Here is a 23544-nt window from a genome sequence, read left to right on the forward strand (position 1 = left end):
AGCTTCTCCAAGTGTGCTTGGTTTTTTCTAACAATGCAAGTAATGTATCTTAGTTTTTCTGTATATGTTATACCGAGGGTAGATTCATATGCTTGACCACCAGGTGAATGTTACAAACATTAGAATGAATATCAGTGCATTGCAGAAAGCTTTTTTTAATAGGTCCACGAAGTTGCTACAAATGTTTCATCTCTATGAAGCGTATGAATAGACTTACTCCATGAGCCTCTGTTTCGCTACTGCCTCAATTGACGGACGCTACAACAGATCCGTCAAGTGAGGCAGTAGCGAAACAGAGGCTCATGGAGTAAGTCTAGCCTATGAATAGCAATAAGTGAATTCGATAAAACGTATATATTCTTTTCTACAGTATCATTTCAGCATCCGCAATAAGTACTTTGCAGCATCAAACCTTGGTGTCGGAAATACTTTTGTAATATTTCAAGGCTACAGGCGTTAAGAGTATCAACATAATTGACAAACAGCCTACGTTCCCTAATGAATAACCATCACTGGGAATAAGACCAAAGAAAAACCGAAGAAAAGTTGAAGTAACAATTACATCACATTTTTCTTCATTTGTACGTACGTGCGAATGGTGCAGATACACAGAATTTGTTAGGAATTAGTTTTGTCGCCATTTTTAAAAAGGATCTTTCTGCACACCCAAAAATTACCGAAAGCTGGAGGTTGATTTGATAGAATGAGCCTGTATATAAACAATGTCATTTTGATAGTGATAGATTTCGACCTGCAATAGTATCACCTATTGAAAGTCAGTAATTTTCCATGCTAGCAACTGATATTGAATCTTCTGATCGAGTCCCCCTTTCAACTGTCTCTCTTTTCCTTACAAAAAATTCGTGCTAGCAAGGCATACGGAAAGCTATAACCACCCTCACCTACTTTCAGTGATTTTTCCGTCTAAAAAAATTGGTACCCTTTCTAGGATAGACGAAAAATTGTAGTTCCTTATTTGCTTGTTTTCTCTAAAGTCTGAATGTCTTGAATTGGTTCAGGTGTCTTAGCCTTCTACCCTTTGAGCCAATGAGAAAACCATGAACGGTAACCGTAAGGAGAATTAAAGACGTTATAACGAATGTTGTAAGATATTTCCTTTTCATACTTTTCTAAGCTTTAATTAGCATTCACAAAATATTTTACAATGCGTCGAGTACTATAAGAAAAACCACTACGTATAATACATAGTCAGCCCTGGGCTTTCTACTCGAATTCTGGGGCACATAAACTGCACAATTGTCCCCTAGTTTATGTTATACTTATAAACAATATTCCTATAGCTGTCGCCCACCAGCATTATCTAGGCCGGGGGATACCTCCTAAAATACATCATTCCTTTATTTCTTCAAAACGTGCACGTACTGCTCCTTTGTCGAGTCCTTGCCTGCGGCATATCTTTAAACTCCCTTTTATGATTAGTGTTGTTCGATTCATTTTTCTCTTCGATTTGAGTTTCTTTTATTTCTTTAATTTCTTCTTTGATAGCTTTCTGTCGAGTAAAATTTTTTACAATACTTTTAAAAGACGTCCTTCTTTCCCTTGTTTCCCTGTGCGTTTGTGTCGATGGTATGTATAGCTTATTTAGCTGGTTTATCATCGAACAACGAACTGTCACCTCTATTATGGTTGCGAAAACCTTTTCCACATCTACGTAACTTTCCCTTGCTGACAGTTCGTGGTAAGGACAGCCTACTTCACTGGCATATTGTATTCCAGCCTCGTACGGTACATCCCTCACAGCATCAAGATCGAGTTTATTTCCCAATATAACCATAGGCTTCAAATTGCAATTAACAATTCGATCAACTGTGTTCTTCAGACGAGTCATTTCAATGAAGCTCTCCTTGTCCACAATGGAAAATACCAAGACAAAACAGTCTGCCCATTGAGCGCACGGTAACAGCCTTGCTTCCTCTGACTAGGAAGCAAATTAAGGAAACGTAATAAAAGAACAACATTCTGTGATTGGAAAGCCTAGGCCAACATTTTGTGGATGTCAGTGACCAGCAAGATGATTTATTGCATCGAGTAACACTGTCTAATAAACATGTTTTTAAGCGGATATTGGTGCCGTGACCTTACTCCGCCCTTTCCACCCATAGAGATGCTAGGGCATTAAAATATGATCCTGTTTCGAAATTGGTTTCAAAAAGGAATCCCCTTACTAGTTTGAACGGCTTGAATCCGACCTTTTTCCAAACGTTCAGGTTTTCAACGTGGCTGTTGATTAGTTTCAAAATTTCCTTTTCTTGATAAGAGAAGAAAACTAGAAAAACACATACCCTTTCCGCAGTATCCATTATTTCTGTAATTATTTCTTCGCCATTGATCTTTGTTATATATTTCAGCGAAGTTTCTAGAGAAAGAAAGTCAGAGGTCAAGATCTTTCTTAGACAAATTCCACAACTCAAACCATTGGAGACAGCGAGGACTTTTGCTTTCTCCACCATAATGTAAACAAAGTTAAAAAACATCTCAAATTCAGACAATCATTTTAGGTTCTTGTCCTGCTTAGTTAGAAGGATACGTCTTTAAGAAACTGAGAAAAGATGGTTAAACGGAGAAATGAGAACAAATTTGCAAGACATCTCCACGAGGGGCGGAGTATCTCTTGAAAGTGGATGTGACCTTTCAGGAGAACCGTTGTCTTGTTCTGTGGTTCCGTTATTTTCTATTATGTCTTTTAGGATAGAAAACTAATTCTCGACAAAAATGAGAGAAGTTAGAGCTGTAAAAATTCAGACAATCCGGAAAAAGGTGATTTGCGAAGAATTGACAACAAAAGAGAATTGGGAAGCAATTAAAACAAGCTTATGCAGAAAAAACCAGAAAAATTATAATTTCGATATAATAAAATAGAGAAGATATCGATTACACAAAATATAAGGAAACAAGAGTACAAATATCGACGAAAATGAATGCAAATCAACCACAAATGTCATTCTAAGCTAAAAGGATTAACACGTAATTCGAATAAAATTCAGTTTCTTAAACAAGATAAAGTAATTTCAATAACCATAGTATTCATATTGAAAATAACGAGATCTTAATACTCTAGTTAATAACAGAAAACTTTTCAATAAATAACCAAACTTTACTAACAAACATAACAGATAAGATCCACTGGAAAGTGCCTTAAAACCACGAATGCGACAACTTCAACTTGTGTGGTGTTGCAGGCATTTAATTTAATGCATAATACGGTGGAATGTTATCTACCGCCATCTCAAAGGTAGCAACATAAAAAAGTAACAGAACAGATTGCTTTTAAACAGGTAGGTCACAGTACACCTGGCTGCTGTGTTTCTGCCAGTTATCTAGGAAAGAAAATGGCAATGTTTCAAATGTCCCACGCAATGAGTCCGTTTACCCAACAGTGAAATCGAGTACAACTGTCCATCCCTTTACAGACAGCAAATCTTCTGTGTGCCTTAAGTTCTTCCTCGGACTTAGAGTAGACTAAGACATTGGAACTTCTCCGTCGCAGAAGTGCAGATCTATTCCTGGACATCTGCGATCGAGAGGGTCTTGGACCTTGGACGTAGGCGAGAAGGCCTAACAAATTGTGTATTTAAATTAGAAGCAGTTAAGTAAAGGCCAATTATACACTTTTTACCTTGGACGTTACTAGCAGATGTGAACAAGGGGGATTTCCAGGTTCCATTTGCAGACAAAATGGGCTAAACATCCTTTATTTGCCGACAAATTTGAAAATTTGCTGACTAAACACCCCCTAGGTTAGGTGGCAACTGGCAAGTGGCAAAAGGTTTTTGCAAGGAAATTTCTGTGATGGCCTACTACGGCTCAACTGCCATCAATAACATATTTTAGCTCTCGATGCTACATCCTTTTGAAAAAAAATTATAAAAATTGCTGATTGTGCTAAATGCTATGTTTACAACCTACTTTGTATGCTGGTCTGTGTGGCCAACTGATGTATTCCAAGGGTGTGTTTAACGAAACAGTTACTTTGGTACAAACTGACCGCAAATTTCGGCCCAAACCTTATAATTGGGATTTTAAAAGATAGCTTATTATACAAATAGTTGAACCTTACATAAATGGATTTATTAACGGAATGTCAGTTAAGCATTTTGTGGTAGGAGTATCAAAGGGCTACTGTCTCAATCTTTTAGTAGGGATAAAGTTCGATCAAAAGAAATTGTCAATTTAAGAATAATATTTGTGCCTATACGAACACTTTTATTCCCTCTCAAGGAATTACTTTCTTATGGGTACTGTCAGGGATAGGGACGCTCAAAGTTGGGTATAAAGTTTTAACCCAAAAAACATTTTTTTGAGATAAGAAAACAATATTCTTCCGTAAGTTAAAAGTGCTTATTTTTTATTCAAAAATTGGAAGTCTTTCAAAATTCTCTCGCATTTGAGACCCCCCAAATTTTCTACCATTACATGAACCCTTAAAAGTACTTTAGCAACAGGGTCACCCCTAGGAAGAGAACATTTTTAATCAAATTCTAAAATATACACTGACCATCCCTGTCATATATATGTGTATATATTTCAGGCTATCTTGCACTGCCTAGCGTAGTTTGTTAGATAATTTCTTACATTCCTGATAATTCAGTCTCATTATGCACTTTATCAAATAACCTCGATAGAAGCTAAGCCACTTTAAATAAAAATAGCACTAGATCAAAAGCTGTTTATCTACTTGATGTAAGATGAAGAAGAAAGCAAACCAGGATACCATTTCTTTAATATTTTTTGTTTGTTAAGTGACTTTCATTTTTGTTACTAAGTATACAAGTTGACATTTCAAATAATTTTCAGAAGTAAAAGATGAAAACAATACCTTTTCATTCATTACTTTTATAAGAATACGAATTACAAAATATTTAACCATTTTAACGTTAAAATAGTGAGCAAGAAGAGAGAATGCATTATTAACATTTAAGACATCCATCGTTCTTAAGAGTGGCATGTCAAGTTTAAGTAAACGGCATCAATGATTCCCGCCGCCCAAAGATTCGCGGCCTTCAACCCCCAAAGGCCTCTGGCTGGTGAGATGAATAATAGAGCTCGAAGGAACAATGATAAATGATGAAAAAACATCATTATTCTCAGAGACGATAAACAAGTTGATTCTTTTTACGACCATTTATTGACTCTTTCTCTTGAGTAAGGGTGATAGGATAGAACAGGGCTACACTCAGGGCTTATAAAAATAGCTAATGAAAAACTCTAGATATTTCTGTGAATTCTAAGTATTTCGTAGAAAAAGGGGATCGACGGTCAGCTAGAAGTTAAGACCTTGTTTCCGTTTTGCTGGACCAACAGAAAGCAAGAAATCCCCTTAAAGCTATCGCCAAAAAGAATGATTTCTTAAAATAAACCCTAACTTACCAGAAATCTGTAGTTATAATAGAAATCAAATGAAGGCATAACTACTACTCTTTGTGGAATTTTTAGAAACCGTTCTAGACGTTTTAGAGAAAGGTTTCTCCTGCGAAAATGAGAGTAAAGAGTTCGCACATGAAAATAGCTCTGCGGGGGTTTTAACTGCAGAAAAGCGTAATAAGAATAAGCCTAAAATTGTTGAGGAGACTCGAGTTGTAGAGAAAAATCAAGATTAGCAGCTAGGTCGCTATCTTTTAGAAAACAGTTTGATAACTAGAAGGTATCTTTGAAATACATTCCTTTGGGTAAGTATGTAGACAATAGGGGGAGTGCGTTTGCAAAATGGATTATGATTACCAATTCCACAACAGCAGGTCAGACGGTTTACATGGGGCTCCAAGATCCCACTTTATTATTAATATCATATCGTGGTTTTTCGAAATTCCATTTGGAGTTAATATCAAACTAAATAAAGTGGAACATGTGATGGGACATAAGGAAATGTCCCCTGATTTTCTGCAAAGATTAGTTGTGTAGGTCTCATGGGTTTTTGTAGACCTAGATCGTTGTATCTAAGGTTTGGGGGTCTTGAATGATCCCACAACACAACTCTTCCTTCGCAATGAATTTGAGGGTCTCAACCAAACAGCATTTGGCAACTACAGTGCAATGGCTGTGTGAACAGTATCTTATAATAAAGGTATAGTCTATGCCACGCCCATTACACAAGCTCAATTTATGCTCAGTAAAAGTGAAGGCCGCCTATTACCACACGCAGCAGTTTGTTCTCATAAGAAAAAACACATATTTGTCTAGACAAAGGCTGGCATTTTTCTGGGCTTTGGAAACAAGAAAACTAGATATCTCATGTTGAAAGATGATGATCACTGAGTCTTGTTTCATTACTGAGTCAGTGCGAGACCTAATGAAGTGTAGAAGAACGTTGGCGACATTCGAATAAATCAGAAACAAAATGTTATTTTGCCAATTATCCAGTTCCACAACGTCGACTCAAACGATGCTTTTTATGGCTTGAGAGGTTGTAAAGACATATTGAGTTAATAGTACGTACTTGATGAACAAAGTAGCATATTCTACCACGACGTGATGTGCTAATCAATAATGAAAAAGCACTACAATCAAGGAGCTTTTCGATTTAGAGAGTGTTGAATTAGATCAAAATTGGGTGGTGTTCTGGTAATAAAACAAGCAATCTTCAATGTGCCTTATCTTGCACATTTCGAACTGCATCCTAAAGGCGTCAGCTGGCAACTCGAAAAGTCCTCTTTGCTATCGTTTGCCATCACAAAAAAATCTTAAAATAAAGTGAGCCACGACTTACTCCGCTTATCTTTAGCGATTTGTATGCCAATGTCTAAATATTCAAGCAAAATTTCTGACGAGACGCCTAGAACTCCATTAAAAACTCTTTTTAGGCTTATCAATGGATTTTAGTGGAATTCCTGGAAGAACAGGTCAAGGATCTACAGAATTTTTATCTAAGATTAAGGATAGATTTAGATAGGGTCTGCCTTCAAAGCTTTTTAGCTTTCGATAAGCTCTGTATCTTTAAAAATCCTTAGAAAAATAAATCTACCGTTTGCTAGTGAATTGGCTAAGGGGAAGGGACAACCGAAGTGTCGCTTCAAAGCAACTTTCAAAGATGGTCCAGGTTCTCGAAACTCTCATGATACGGTGACAGAGCCAATTGTTCATTGTGTCAGAAACATAATCTATCTTTAAAAAAATATGTTTTCTGGACTTTATAAAATTAAGGGATCATACGAGTAGTTCGGAACTCAGCTTCATGATTCCATAAATCTCGGTTTGCTGCAAGTTATGCTACATCAGTTTAGCTGCTAGACATACAATGACTATTCACAGAAACAACTGATAGAAAATCTTACCCAACTCTGGATCATACTCTCCAATGAATCGTTTAGTGAGTAGTCGAACAGTAATTGCTGCAAAATTAAAAAAAATGATAGCTATGATCAAAGAAACTACCTCATCTTTAAAAAAAACCTATGCATCAAAACAAGTTATTTATTCAACAAAATTATTTTACCTATTTTGTTTATTCAGCTGGAGATTTGACAGATTGTCTTAAGCAAACAGGCTTGATAACGATAAAAAGCTCACCTTGCCGTATTTTTTCTACTTTAATTCTCTTTCTAACTTGGAATAGCCAAACCATTGAAGAAATCTATTGTTAATAGATAGGTTCCTTACTCTCTGACTTTTCTTACACGTCCCACATTTGACGGAGGATCATTAATAATAAAAGGGACCCCAATCATTTCTCTTTTCTGATGTACAAAGACAGTCGTTCCACAAGCACAATTTTTCCAGCAAACTTAAATCTTATAAGCAGTGGCGAAGCTTGACGTTCCAGACTAGGGGTTGGAGGGTCATCAATCAAACCCAAGGCCAGAGAAACTTTTCTTGGGGGGGGGGGGGGGTTGTAGCTGGCTGGCTAATGCCACAAGCTGAAACACAGTATCTGACCCAATAACAGTATTTTCCTCGAACGTAGGACCTCGAACTACTAGCCTCGGGCCTGTCATCGAGAGTAAAATCTACCGATGAAGACAAAGATGAAAAAACTAAACATAAATGCTATCCCCCCCCCCCCCCCCCGTTCCGACGGGCCTGTGATGGAATGTGTGATGAAAAGTGGTCATATCTCTGTTATTTCCATTCAAAACTGTTAGTTCCAACTCTTACAAACATAATATTTAAATTTGGTCGGAGAGAGGAGAAAACGAAAGTCCTCGACCCTAGTGGCCCTATCACAGGGCCTCCGCCGGCAAGGAGCCAGGTGGGGCTTGCCCACTGATCCAACTTTTTTGCTAAACAAAAAGCTTTTGTAAAGCCTTTTTTCAAGAGTCTTTGATTTGCCCTTCCCCCTCTCAATCTCCTACTATACTGCTAGACAAAATTAGAGTAAAAATGCAACTGTAATGTTGTGAAGCCATCCATCGTCATCCATACCATTTTCTTCCCTGATGGCTGCCGATCTATCATATATTCTATTGATAGGAGAAGCAGATTTAAATTTCTACCACAAAATTAGTGTCGCCCTCGTTATCTAAGTTTTTAATCCAACCAGTTGCTACGGCCGCCAGCAGACTGTTAAACATATCATAAGAAATTTGAAAAGGTCACTACTGCTAGAGGAGGCTTCCAGCCAGAGCCGTTCGGGGTTCTCTGAAGAGGTAGGAAGGTGTTCTCTAAAAAGATTAAATCAATAGGTTTTTGAAAATTTGGTGCAGGAACTTGATCTGACAGTATTCATTCACATTTAACAATTATTTAAACAAAATTCTGGCAAGATGAAACATCGCTAGCGGCAAACGATTCTTTTTGAACGTTGATAATGGAAATTTACAAGGCAGTAATACAAATCTTGCCGAAATACAGACAGTCCTTATAAACTTCAATAAAAATAGGAAATGAAACTAGTTCGAGGTTGCCAACAACCAGCGCACGGGAAAAGGCAGACAAACACACCAATTTATCGAAACTGATTGAATATTTAGACTAAGGAAACTTTGACAAAAAGGGGAAATTTGACAGCTTTACTGTCTCTAGGGCATGTAAGTTGGGAAGTAACGCGGACACGTTTCGACTGGGAAGTTACGTTTCGACTATCATATAAAGGGGCATTTCTACTGGCCTACACGGAATACCCATCTTCGTGAATGGATTTACTTGTTAAATCGAAAGAAACTACCATAAAGTATCCAAACAGTTAGAATATCGGCATTTGAAGTCGATTAAATACTTAACAACTTTGATCCTATGCTTTGTGATGCTTTATGAATGAATATTTTGTACCTAAAACAAATTTCGACACAAAAACCTCTTGTCATGCAATGGTATCAGATCATCACCAACAATCACATAATCAAGCAATGCAGCCAAAAACACTTCGCAATTCAATAATTTGATTATAATTTGCTTCCTTAAAAACATGTGCGCATGTTCTTTCTGCTTCTGCAGTAAATAATTTGCCTTATGTAATCCCTGGAATTGCTCTTTGGTAGCCTGAATTAGTGGACATTCACTTGTGCAAAAGCCTACACCAAATAACAACTAACTCACAAAGATATTCCGAGGCCCGGGGCTTAAATCACAAACAGAAGTTTTTAACTTGCTTTATTGCAAGGCATATTTTGCTTAAGGTTTTTTCTCTTAAGAATGGATGAAACATTGTCTCCACTGTCATTGGGGCAATTAAGAGAGCTGTTTAAACGGAAGACAAAAATGAGGACTGACAAGTAGATATCGTGACGTTTGCACAACCACTGCGATGTGTTTGCCAATGTAGAGGTTCGATTAGCAAAATTTTCAAGGTTACATATTCTGTGTAGCTTCTCCGTTACTATCGTCTATAAGCCTGTGTGCTATGATCTAACTGTAACCGCCCACTAGTATATTCGTGTCATTAGAATGGTTGTCGTTGTTGCTGTTGCTGTTGTGGAACCTGTTGTTTGATATATTTTCGATAGAAGATCGGCAGCCATATTGGAATAAAATTGTGTGGATGACGAGGGATGGCTTCACAACATTACACCTGTATTTTTACTATAATTTTGTCTAGCAGTATAGCAGGAAATTGAGAGGGAGAAGGGCAAATCAAAGACTCTTGAAAAAAGGCTTTAAAAAAAAGCTTTTTGTTCAGCAAAAAAGTGGGATCAGTGGAGCAAGCCCCACCTGGCTCCTTGCCGGCGGAGGCCCTGTGATAGGGCCACTAGGGTCGATGACCTTCGTTTTCTCCTCCCAGGTAGGGAAACCAAATTTAAATATTATGTTTGTAAGAGTGGAACTAACAGTTTTGAATGGAAACAACAGAGATAAGACCACTTTTCAGCACACATTCCATCATGGAATGGAGAAAAGGGGCAGTGAAGCGTCTAGTGGCAGACAGACACCGTTTTTACAAGGAACGGCACCTGAAAGTTTGACTGTTTGTGATGCAAATGACGGGGCTTTTTACTGAGATCAGCACAGGATCATCAAAGGATTTGAAAGTCCCACGTCAAGCAACACAATCCCAGTTCATTAGAAACTTAAGCCATAGAAATCTTCTGAAACCTTGACAGTAGCCAGTGAACCTTCCTCTCAATGTCTGATTTCTCATGAAAATTCATTCTCAAATCGACGCTCCCAATAGTAGTTTTAATCCAATTTATTCTTTAGAATTCACCCTTTGTGGTATTTACAATCAACAGAGATTGATATGATGCACATGTTTTGTTTTTCTTGCGCTTTTCTGCATCAATAGTCCACGAAATCGTGTGCCCTTTAGGTGAAAGTACGTAAAAACTGTGGTGGCTCCAGAAAGAACGAGGGTTTGTGAGCACAGCTCAAACTTAAAGATAAGCCCAGGGTTGAACTATTGGAAAGCAATTACTCAATAAACGAAAGATTGGTCTCTGAAAAAGCATTTTCACATGTCGGATTTGCGAGGAGTTCAATATCAATTTATTAAACATGTCGCTATCAATTTTCTATTTTTAGACCGTTTTCTATTTTTCTGAAAGGTCCCAATTCAAAGAAAAATGCTTCAGATTCTCTATCACTTTCTATCTACACAATTGACATAAAGGAGATGCTATTATTGACATTTCGCAGGTTTTTTACTTGACATGTTGACTGAAATACATTAAACGCGATTGAAATGAATTTAAATGCATATTACGTGACAATATTTTAATACTTGCACGAGAATATTAGGTAAATTTTCACAGATTGATGCTGCAACACAACAAAACAAGCTGGGGGAAGAGAACTCCTACGAAATCTGCAGTGTTGAAAGGTCTAAAGAGTTGTTTGCTTAATTTCTATAATTTAAAGCTCAGTAAAAGTATTAAGTTCATTTTGTTTGAAAAAGAAAGAACGGTTTTAGGAGAGCGCAAACCAAATCCCGTTAGAATATTGAATGTTCCGGGGCTGGACATGAAACAATCCATTCCACGTTGTTGCTCTCGTGGCTTGCAGATTTCAAAGAATTCTTGATCGTCTCAATGTTGGTTTAGCGAACCTAGGCCGCTTTTATAACAAAATCAAACTGATGCTCTTTTTAATAAGGTTTAATGCATATCTAATTGGAATATAAAGCAAATGGGATTATTAACAAGAGTTAATTTTGAATCAGTAGCAATAACAAAACCTCACCAGATTTTCCAACACCCTTTTTGCCGAGCAGAACAATTTTTATGGATGAGGATGACGCCATGAGCTCTCGAGCATTTGTCGAGCTTTTCCTTCGAGACAGCAAGCCCGACATTGTCAATGTTTCTCCCAAGTTCCCACGAAAAAAAAAGTTGACCAGGAAACGCGATGTTCACCTTCTTGCAAAACTCATCTCTGTTTACGATCTGTTTTGTCGTTTTGTGACTTTCAAAGTCACGCTACAACGGCTGGCGGCCAAGGGGCTTTTTGAAGGAGCCCGGTAGGTACACCTGTCTCGCACATGCAACATAAGACCGGGCAGGTAAACTGGGTCTGTGAGTATATAGCGATGGCGCATAACGCTCTTGCACTGCAATTGCACTCAACTTTTAGTTATTTTTTATTGGTACAATTGCCAACCGACCCTTCCTGTCTCTTCGCTGTTGAAGTGCGCGAGTTATGAATTCTGTCACGATTTCGTTATCACTTTGAGTTTCTCTAGGGAGTGTGAAAAAGCGTTTCAGTACGTTTCCGTCTCAATATATTGCTCTTTTCCTGTGTTGTTCCATTGGAGTATCATTACATTAGTATTACTCAAAGTGCAAAGTTTTCAGGAAAATTTCAGTGAAGTGAAGTTTAAATTGTTGTGCCTACTCAGAAGAGCATCAATTTTCATAGCCTGCGCTCATGTGGCAGAATTTGTGGACTAGGGCACTGTCTACAATTTTTACAATACCAATTGTTTACCTTGTCAACGATTTCGCATCAGTGTCAAATCATATCTCTGTTTTAAAATTTTGTTATAAGTTCCCGGCTTTATTAATGACCCACTTTTTATAAAAATACAGTTCATACGAATATTGAAGCTCAAAATTCGACTAGATGAACAGCCAACACTCTTATTCTACAACAGTCTATCTTGCAAAAGCACCGTTTGGCATTGAATTCATTTCAGTTACTTAGACGGCTAAAATAGAAAACCCTACAAACTTTTCATAAACAAAATATTATCAAAAGCCCAAAGGCTCGTGCATTCCATTTTCCAGCCACTCATAGAATCTCCGACGTCGCGGCGGCCTTGTATTCAGATTATTGGAAAATAAAACTATTTATGTAGTTCACCTGCCATAAAACCATTTCACTCACTGAAACAGGCTTGTGATAACGAGGATCACAACTTTGTATTGAAAACGAGACTAACAAGACAGAAACTAGGGCTTTACTGTAAATAGCGCTGCAATTAGCGCTTCTTTGTGTATGTAAATGTAAAAAAGAGGTTGCATCGCAAAAATTTTAACATACACTATTTCCCGACATCAACGGGCCGACACGACACGCTTCGAGCGTCATTTACGGAGATATCGAAAGAGAAACGAATTATATGTTAAATAATTTTTTAGATTTTCCTTCCGGGTTAAAGAAAAGAAAAGGATGTACAATTTCACACCATAGCCCTGATATTTAAAGGTATTTCAAATAACAGTTTCATCTGATTCACCATTGAAGTTCTAAAACTTTTAGACCTCCAGATTTATTAATCATACCCTTAAAGCTCACTCGAAACTCTTTATCTAAACATGATTTTTCTTCGGCTCAATTTCTTGTTTCTTTAAGTTGCCGATAGTTCATTGTTCATTGTTAAGAAATATTATCAATGAAACTCGAGCCTTGTTTGAGAAAAGCAATCAATAATTGGAGAGGTGCAAAGAAATTCGAGTTGATTATTGATATTATTCAGTTTTGCAAAATGAAGGAATTTTACAAACAATTAAATCAGTTATGCTTTGGATTCGTCAAAAAGGGTGACCTTCGGCTGAAGGTTTTCTTATCAAAAAGTTCTTTGAAATTTGGTTTGCTTAAAATGTTTTTATCAAAGAGTATTGAGAGTCAACTGTTAAATTTGGTAACGTTAAACATCCACATAGACAATAACTAGTAGTGTTCTGAGGGCTGCTGTGGTTGTTAAGCTGTAAAATAGGGGGCTTATGGGGTCTGGAACCTCTTGCTAATGCCGGGAAGTAGTAGTTTTCGATTATTTTTTGCAAACATTTTCGGAGAATGTTCTTGTAGTGCCCCCTGCTTCTATTCAAAGATTTTCAATCCTGTGTATATACATGCAGAAGAGCCGGGGGTTCAGGGAGCAAGTGCCCCTACTTTGAGAAAAAGAGGTAAAGTACCTATTTAAAGTAAAGGGGGGGGGGTGTCACTCCACTTTCAACGTGTGCATATATGTAATGCTAGGCCGAGCGGCAAAACGACTGGTCGGATGAATTGGGAGAACGCCCGATGGTTACGTTGCATCTTTGGTCTCCTCCTATGGCTACTAAACCCCACACCAGTAGATTTTATATGATTTTGAGCGCGGGGGGGGGGGGGAACTCAACCCCCTTAACAAGCCAGTATATGTTTGGTTGGAGGAATTCCTTTCTTGGCAAAGCGAACCAACTCTTCATTTGGTATTCCAGAAGTGATCAATTTCTATTGAAGTTTTAGATCCGGTTACTAGGATGTGATCATGGGTGTGGTCTTGATTGTGGCTTCTAGAAGTTGCCAACAGCAGAGCAGAACATCCTGACTTTTTCAGACGATTCGGTCGTTTTGAAAGAAAATAAATGAGAAAAGTAATAGCTGGCCAAATTATTACATTTATATCAAAGCAAATTTATAGGGTGTTTAAAGCATTTTGAGTTTTTTGGGATAATGGCAACGTAAAGCAGACAAATATATCACGCAGTGCTGAAGCTGTAGTACATATTTTAGTGTGTTTATTTGCAGACTAAAATGAGAAAAAGCATCACAGAATTTAGGTGTAACTGGACTGCCTGTGAATAGTTGTACATGCTTACACTAATAATTTATACTAAACTGTTTAATGAGGGTACATCGACAAAATAGTTAAGATTTTTGCTCATGATGCTAACCACACTAGTAAAAAAGAAATAATTTTCAATCCCAGTAATTTTTAACCGTTTTCAAAGAAAGAATACTTATTATACATCATAGATAAATAAAATTGAGATCTTGGTCCAGCCATGGTCCAACGCTTAAGTTTATAAAGAGATTAAAAAATCAAGCCAACGAAAAAATACATAATGCTAAAATAAAACCCATGAAAATTAAAATTATTTTGTTCATATGCTTGAATCATTCTCAAAAATGTTTTTAAAATACCGTAAATCTTCGAATAAGCCCCCCCCCCTTCGAATAAGCCCCCACGTAAAACATCATTTTTGCAAATAAGCACCCCTTCCAATGGGGACTTATTCGAGGGAAGCATAGTTGCAGAATAATATCTGATTCCAAGAAAGCCCCCCCAGGACAATAGCTATACAGTATTACTTCTTTTGACTGGAGACCAAAGAGCAAAAAAGCGACCTTTGTGATGATAAAAAATTATAATATTTGTTAGATTTTCACACTTTTTGTAATTTTTCAATTTATTTCATTGATAAAATTATGACGTTTTTATGTCGACATTTGAGGAAAATGTTTAACTTTGAAATAAGACCCCCCCCCTTGAATAAGCCCCCATCCAAAAATTGATTCTTACAAATAAGCCCCCGGGGGCTTATTCGAGGATTTACGGCAGTTCTAAAAAATTGCTGGGTGTAGATGTCTTTAAAATGGGGATTTCTGGGAGACATTTTGGCATGAAATAGGTCTCTCATGCATAGGCATGAAATCTTTTTATAAAGGTTTGCGTTTGAAAACTATGTCGTGTTTTGTGTGTTTATTACTTGAAGCTAATTGATTTGCACTCGAACCGGGCCACATGTGCTCTTAATAACAAAATGCCAATAGCCATTCTAATAGTACTTTGATTATATTGCAAGATGTATGTGCTTTTTAGTTTCTCCGTGCTTAGCTTAGGTGTTTAAAACGGGGCTAGCCCTGTTGCTAACAAAGAACAGCGATATAAAGAGAAAATCGAATGATGGACGTCATCCAACGCTTTGGGAAAAGCAGTGATATCCTGCCTGCAATGACGTCATAGTATTATGTCTTTACCCTTAGGAGTTGCACATCCACAAGAACTAATAGTCGATACAAGAAGCCTTTCGTTCTTAGTCAAGGCAAAGTTCGTTTAACGGCTTCCCCATTTTCTCATAACTCTCTGACACAATGCAAGTATTTTTCTTTTTCGGTAAATCAATTAATTAAGACAAAAAGCTACAACTGTACGTGGCACATAAATTTGATAAAATGCTAATGAGGATATCCTGACTTGAAATCAAAACAGTTTAAGGACCACCACTAATGTTTATCCTTCTCAAACAGGAAAAGATTCGGGCGAATAAGGTCTCAATCTGCAGGCTTTCATCCACAAATCTGCTACACAACCCTCATTGAGACACGAGACGTTTGACAGAAACGTGATAGGAAGGGATGCTACAAAAGCCACTTTTCAGTAATTACCTTAACCAACTATGGTTTAAACATGACCCATGCAAATCTAGGGTACTTACAGTCAAAAAAGGGATCAAAAACAGAATGGACGCTTTGAAGTCCACCTGATTCGAAATGACCAAAGTCAGGTCCACTAATTTCAATCACGCCATCATCATGCATTTTGTGATGTCACGATTTCTATCGTTTTTATCTATTTCCAACTATGGTTTAAACATGACCCATGCAAATCTAGGGTACTTACAGTCAAAAAAGGGATCAAAAACAGAATGGACCCTTTGAAGTCCACCTGATTCGAAATGACCAAAGTCAGGTCCACTAATTTCAATCACGCCATCATCATGCATTTTGTGATGTCACGATTTCTATCGTTTTTATCTTTTTCAATTCGTTTTCTTTGTTCCTAATATTTTCTATTGCTTGAACTCCCTATCAATCTGATGACTCCTGACTGCATCTTTACCTTTGAGAGGCCTAAAGAGGTATGAATTCTAAACATTCTGTTTAAAAAGGGGAATATAGAGAGACTACTACCCTAAAGCAGATAGAATACTACCTTGAAAATGAGCCCCAACTGCCTTCTCTTAGGCAAATAAACTAATGTCAATAATCAGCGAGTGAAATATTCTAGTCAACACGTTGTTTTTTCCAACTAGTTGAAAAATGCAGGACTGTTATTGATTTGATACTTACATAACCTACTACTACTACCATTTCTAACACTTAAATTAAACGATCATTTTATAAATACAAGATCTAAGATAACACGTTCATGATAGGCATATATGTTTAAAAGGCTTTGAAATGAGTTTTAAGCAACTTAGCTTCTTTGCCATGAAATCAGTTCCCGTCGCCAGCATCAGTTGCTGAATTCACTTGTTGAGGTTGAAGAATAAAAGACAGGTAAACAGGCTAGAACGACACGAAAACGGTCATGATGGGAACAAGATAGGTTAAAAGTATGATTTAAATACGATGCAAAATGAGACGTACTAATAAACAGATCAAAGAGAAAGAAGTGACGACTAGTAAGAAAGAAGAGGTTACTTTGAGTTAAAGCTATGCTATAAGGTTCTTATGATATCAAATCACTTTGGCTTTGTAAATAAGTTTTTGTCAAGAGTAGTTCATGTTATGTTATGTTATGTTACGCTATGTTTTGTTATATTATATTGTGTTATGTAATGTTATGTTAGTTGTATTGCATTGCGTTGCGTTAAGTTATGCTAAGTTATGCTTTGTTGTGTTATGTAACGTTACGTTACCTTACGCTATGTTATGTTATATTATATTGTGTTATGTTATTTTTTGTTATGTTACATAACCATATGCCATTCTATTTTATGTTATGTTTCAAATTGTATAACATGTTAACTGTAGGGTTTAGCTTGATATATAGTACTTCATCGTTTTGAGATGGTACTTGTATCCTTTATAGTACCGCTGAAACTCCAGAAGAATTTAAAAGAATTTGCCTACAAGATCTCTGGCGACGTCCTAAATCTTATGTCTGTTTTGTCCATATATTTGGCAAGGAATGTAGTTATACTTTTGAACACTTAATACTTTGGAGATTGTAGAAAATTATTAAACATATTTGGTTCCTGAAATCCTAAGGAGGAAGCAAAAATGTACCAATTGAGTGAACTGTGAAAAAAGAAATATCAGTGAGTGATGTGTTTACCTTGTGATCGCCGATGCAAACCTCTTGCCCAATACAGTCATACCGCACTGATAACGATTCCTAGAAAAAAGATACAGGGAAAGATCACCACAACTGGCAGCTTCACTTCCTGGAGACCATATTGCACACGGTAACACATTCGCATTTCAACCTACAATCTTGCCCTCCGATCTGGACAGGTTCTTATTCAGATCGAAATTCAGGCCCTGAAGGCGGGGAGGGGGGGGGGGGAGCTAAGTGAAAAATGAGGCTTTTCTGTTCTTATTGCCTGAAAAGAATAATGTTGATTGATATTCTTTGATCTTCAAATATCTTCGATATGAAAATTTATCATTTATTTTAAAAATCCTAAAATGAACAATGCATAGAGGATTCAGGTCTCAATTTTGATTGTTTTCTGACTTTAAATCATAAGATAATTTTAATGTTTGATGGTTTGTTTTTTCAGTTCTTTGCAAAAAAGAACCTTTTCAAATACTCAGGTCGAATTGATACTCATTAGATGAGGAAGGGGTGACTAATTAAACAAATTCTGCCTGTGGGTAATCAGCAAGTTCTAATGCGGATGCTGAAAGATGCCAAACAAATACAGAGACTGCTAATATACACATGGAAATTTAACTTAGAAAACTTAGTTACCAGTGTTACAACAATTCAGCGTTCAAAGGACTGGTATCCTTGCTACAAGTAAGACTCTAGTGCGGCCTTATGGGCATGCAATCATTGCTAACAGCATTTGCCACGTGGTGCAGAACTTTAGTGCCATGAAAGAAATTTTGGGTTTTTGTAAGGGTAAACATCGTTCAAAGGACTGGTATCCTTGCTACAAGTAAGACTCTAGTGCGGCCTTATGGGCATGCAATCATTGCTAACAGCATTTGCCACGTGGTGCAGAACTTTGGTGCCATGAAAGAAATTTTGGGTTTTTGTAAGGGTAAACAGTGATGATAGGACTAGTATCCTTGCTAGAAATAAGACCCTAGTGCGACCTTATGGGCATGCAATCATTGCTAACAGCATTTGCCACGTGGTGCAGAACTTTGGTGCCATGAAAGAAATTTTGGGTTTTTGTAAGGGTAAACAGTGATGATAGGACTAGTATCCTTGCTAGAAATAAGACCCTAGTGCGACCTTATGGGCATGCAATCATTGCTACAGAATTTGCCACATGGTGCAGAACTTTAGTGCCATGAAAGAAATTTTGGGTTTTTGTAAGGGTAAAAAGTGATGATAGGACTGGTATCCTTGCTAGAAGTAAGACTCTGCGGGACTTTATAGACACGCAAACATTGCTAACAGCATATTTCTGTTACAAATTGTACGGTGAAAAGATCTTTCCATATTAGCTGAATACAGAAATGTTGAATAAACAATATGTTTCTATATAGTATTAGTCGATATGAATCAAAAGTCTTAGTCTCACTCTTTTTACGTAGCCCTAATGTAATTTTTCTTTTCCTTGATAATTCGTGTGCAGATCGTTTAAATTTGTACAGTGCCAAAAATAGGCATAGGTATTTTCGCTGTAATCTTGTTAGGCACGAGCTAATTTTGTACAAAGCATAACTAGAAAATTTGTATTGTGAACTTTTGTTGGAAACAAAAAATATTTTAAAAAAACTGTGAGGACTATTGCGCCAATATTTACAAAATCTGTATATACTCATTATTTCCAAATCAATACCGAAACAACCAAAGGTCCTATCGACTTAAAGATTATTAGAGTTGAGGGAATTAAAAGCCTCAGACTTCCACCAAGACTTTTTGAAACATTTCTCACAGCAAGATCCTAAATTTCCCTAAATTTTCATAAAAAAGGCCAAAATAAAAAGGCGAAGCTGATGATGAATCTTCCGGAACTGAAATATGGAATAATCGTTAATTCTAATCATCACTGTTTACCCTTACAAAAACCCAAAATTTCTTTCATGGCACCAAAGTTCTGCACCACGTGGCAAATAGAATTACCGGTTCCCGGGAACAGTTCAAGGACGCAATGATTGTATCTAATGCACAATGGATAAAGGTCTTTGCTATCCGCAAAAGATAATAATCAGTCAAATGAATAATTATGATGTAAATCTGGAGAACCGCACGTCAGATCTGATGAGACGGACGAAAATCCAATTTAAAGTAACATTAAAAGTTATTTAGGCGTAGTGTACCTTGATTTCTATTCAAGGTTACCAACAACCTGAAAAGCGTACAGGGCAAGTGAAAAACTTAGGCCTCATTCAAACTAGTCCGTTTTCATGGGAAAAAATTTTTCGTGTTGTATTTGTATTGAAAAGGTTCCGCTTGTAAATGAACCTTTATTAACGGGTGTCTCTATTTTACGGATATCACAATACAACGAACACCTCTCAACAACGGAGATATATTTTTGTCCTAAACGCTCTTTAAGGGAGCTCTGTACAACAAATACCTCTATTCAACGGACAACTCTATACAGCGGACATCTCTATACAATGGACACCTCTATACAACGGATATTCACACTTGTCCGAACAGTGTCCGTTAAATGGTGGCTCCACTGTATTGAGCTCACGCTTATTGTTTCATTAGAAGCCAAGGCCCAAGATGATCAAGAAACCATAGTTCTGATCACCCTCAACCTTAAGGAACGAAAATCCATCTTTTAACGATGACGTTGAAATTGTTGTTCTCGACGATTAGGCGCCAATTTCCTTTTCAATATTAGAAAGAGTTTACTGAAGGGTTTAATAGGCCAATGGCCTCCTTACTCAAACCATATCATATTATATTTATAATTATAATTCTTTGCAACTTTATATCATGTCGCTTTATGACTTATGTTACGTGTTTTGTCCCTAAAAGTATCTATCAAGGATTTTGTATTGATGGAAACATTAAGGCGACGCGGAGCAGGGGGGCTGGGGGGGGCTTTAGCCCCCCCACTTTTTGCAAAAAATGGCAAATATTAAGTATCAAACTACCAGAAAAATCTCTTTTTAAATAGTTTTAGCCCCCCCACTTTTTCTAGACCCCCCACTTTTCTCAACGCTCCGCGGTGCCTGTGTATGTAGTGTAAATTCCTCCTTACAAACGTGGCCTAGCAACGAACTTGTCAAATATCAATTACAACAAGTGTTTACCTACCTTTGTTAGTTCCTTCTGGGTTTTTTCATCAAACAGGACCCGATCACACCAAGCAGGGCACCTAGAAATAACGAGGAAAACTATCACCAGTGGCACTGCGAAGTTAGGTAAAGCTAGAGACTGCGAAAGCTGAGGGGGCACAGCCCCCAATAATTTTCAAAATGTACTTTAATCCATACAAAAACTTGTTCTTCTATTTCAGAATAATGGAGCCCTAAAAGCATTTTAGAATTTTTTTAGGTTAAGCGAACACTTCAAAGCCAGGTGAAATAGGTAGGTTAGAAAATGGTTTAAAATGTGAAAAGAGAAACAAAGAGACAGAATGCAAGAAGACGAAAATGGCTTTAAAACACGCAACCAGCAAAGCAGAATAACTTTCACATGAGAACAAAAAAGAGAGACACAACCGCACGGGCGCCAAACGAACCATTAATTGTTAAGATAGGATGAATAATTCGGGAAATCAAACCAAAAATTGATGAATGGAGATAAGTGAGAGAATTTCCACCCAAATAGTTTGCAAACAACAAGATTTAAGCCGGGCTTAGTGTAACCAAAAGTTGCCTCTTTATCTGGATTTTGCTAATACTGGATATTCATTTGAAAGGCTTTCGGCTTTCTTCAATAACAATCCAGCCCTTCTGAATTTAGGGCCTTGTAGACAACGCAAAAGGCCGAGATTCAGCATTAAAACAATTAAAATAATTTTTATGAAAAAAGTTTCAAGAATTACAACGTTCAGGTTTTTCTTTGGCAACATAATAAGTTAAAGGGGCGCAGTGAAAGTTGAATTTTCTTTGGGAGGGGAGGCTAAAGGCAATATTTGCAAACAATTTTTTGCGGTAAAAATTTAAAAATGGCTTTAAAGAAGCCAAGTTTGCTTATTTCAAAGCCATTTGTAAAATGCAATATTGTTTGAAAACTCCAACTAAGCAGCTGAGTATCCGAAATTTTCTGACAAATTTGGTTTCCTAGGGGATTGTTACTATAGCTCCCTGCCCCAGGCACTGAACCCCTGACAAGAAAAGCAGTATAATTCGACCTCAATATGACTTAGATACGGAGCAAAAAAATCACGGTGAAATGTGTGTATCGACTTTATACCAACTGGGTCAGCATCAGAACATGTGAATTTGGTTGCCTAAAGTTAAACAGACGGTGGAAATGTTTACCTTGTGTCTGAATAAACAGCATCGGTTTTTGGATCTTCGTTATGTGGATACCTATGATTGATAAATTAGGATAAATTAGATAAATAAGAAATAAAAAATGAAATATGATAAATTAAAAAATCAAATTGCTTCACAGAAATATTATAGAAAGCAACTTAAAACTAACCACTTTATTTTAAGGCAAATCAGTCTTGAAAAAGAAACATAAATTTCAACATTTGATTAAACAGTATTCTCTCCAATTAGCGGACACCGTCGGGGCAAGAGCAAGGTGTCCGCTGATTGGAAGTATCCGCCTTTTGGAAAGTTTCGCAATGTAAGTCCCAAATTTTAAAATAGACCCGAGTCTTGAATTTAAATGGTGTAGTGTAATCTGGGTAATTATTAGCTATGGTCTGGAGATTCCAATAATTTACCACTTTCATGGACAAGAAAAGTTAGTAAACTGGGCTGTAAAGAAGTTCGAAGCTGTAAAAATCCAACTAGATTCTCAAATGTCAAAGTTTTAGAAATAAATACTGGTTTACTGGCTCCGAAGGTTTTTGTACTGTCCGCTAATTGGAAAGAAAAACAAAGCAAAATTGACTATTTTGTACAAAAAATATTGTCCGTTAATTAGAGTGTCCGCTAATTAAGTGTCCGCTTCTTAGAAAATTTTTTTTTGAGACTCTGACCAGAAAACGATTAGGGAAAAAATTTGTCCGCTAATCAGAGGTCTCCGCCTCCCGCCGTGTCCGTTAATTGGAGAGAATGCTGTAATTTCAACAAATTTGAAGATGGGTATGAAAAGAGGTTTTTAACGCCTGAAATGACTTGATTAACAGGCATTTTGTTTTATTATTCAACTTCTGAAACTAAAATGAGCAACATGATGTAATTTTTGTTGTAAGATACACAAAAAACATACATAAAAACATGTAAACGAACATATTTTTTAGAATTAACTGCGCAAGCAATTTCACGATCTAACTGCTCACTGATTATGCCGTCACATTCTGCAAAACACGGTACGTATAAACATTTTACCAATTATCCTTTTGGTTGACGTGTTTATAAGGACAGAAGTCTCAGGAAGCCATCTGCAAAAATGCAGATCTACGTGACGCCATTTCTGTCACAGAGCATTAACTATAAAAACTGCTCATTTTGGCTAGTTCAGCTGAGAGTTCATGCTCAGTGTGCTTTTTCTCAAAACAGTAAAGTGATCACTTAAGCAAAAACTGTGTACATACAGGTAAGATTTGACATAGTGGATATGATTCTGTGTGCTACTGTAATTAGAGTCTACTAATTAAGTGTTCAAATGTTTCACGTATGTGCAAATGATTGACATTGATTGACGTCCGGCTATGTAATGAAGTGCGTTTATAATAGCAACTGGAACAAAATCGTGCTAAAGCAGGTTCATTGAGCTGTGCTTATCGGTCAACAGAAACACTTGTGGCCTAGACATCGTTAAGGAAACTTATCTATGGATAATCCATGACCACTCGAGCACCTGATTGTAGTTTCAAGTAGGAGGAACAGGGTTTAAACTTGAGACGGACAGTAATCAAGACAAAATGATTTGAAAATCTGTGATATTAACCTCGTTATGAC

The 23544-nt window shown here is 37.0% G+C and overlaps 2 protein-coding genes across 2 annotated transcripts in view; both read right to left on the bottom strand.

Moving 5' to 3' along the window:
- Positions 1–311: 311 nt before the first annotated feature.
- LOC135696256 (ras-related and estrogen-regulated growth inhibitor) lies at positions 312–12870 on the bottom strand. The gene is made up of 4 exons (XM_065215588.2): positions 11566–12870; positions 7290–7346; positions 2304–2377; positions 312–1939 (listed from the first exon to the last, which is right to left on the bottom strand). The coding sequence occupies exons 1-4, from the start codon at positions 11675–11677 to the stop codon at positions 1367–1369; spliced, it is 816 nt and encodes a 271-aa protein (XP_065071660.1). The 5' UTR covers positions 11678–12870; the 3' UTR covers positions 312–1366.
- Positions 12871–14364: 1494 nt separating this feature from the next.
- Positions 14365–23544, bottom strand: part of LOC135696251 (inositol polyphosphate-5-phosphatase A) — a 30276-nt gene continuing 21096 nt past the window's right edge. Inside the window, exons 14-17 of the mRNA XM_065215582.2 lie at positions 21946–21996; positions 20774–20834; positions 17654–17713; positions 14365–16881 (exon numbers count right to left, since the gene is read on the bottom strand). Coding sequence (XP_065071654.1) covers positions 16810–16881; positions 17654–17713; positions 20774–20834; positions 21946–21996 — 244 coding nt within the window. The 3' untranslated portion in view covers positions 14365–16809. The remainder of the gene's footprint in view (positions 16882–17653; positions 17714–20773; positions 20835–21945; positions 21997–23544) is intronic.

This window comes from Rhopilema esculentum, chromosome 14 (genome assembly GCF_057945365.1).
Source record: "Rhopilema esculentum isolate cy_ngs chromosome 14, ASM5794536v1, whole genome shotgun sequence".
NCBI lineage: Eukaryota > Metazoa > Cnidaria > Scyphozoa > Rhizostomeae > Rhizostomatidae > Rhopilema > Rhopilema esculentum.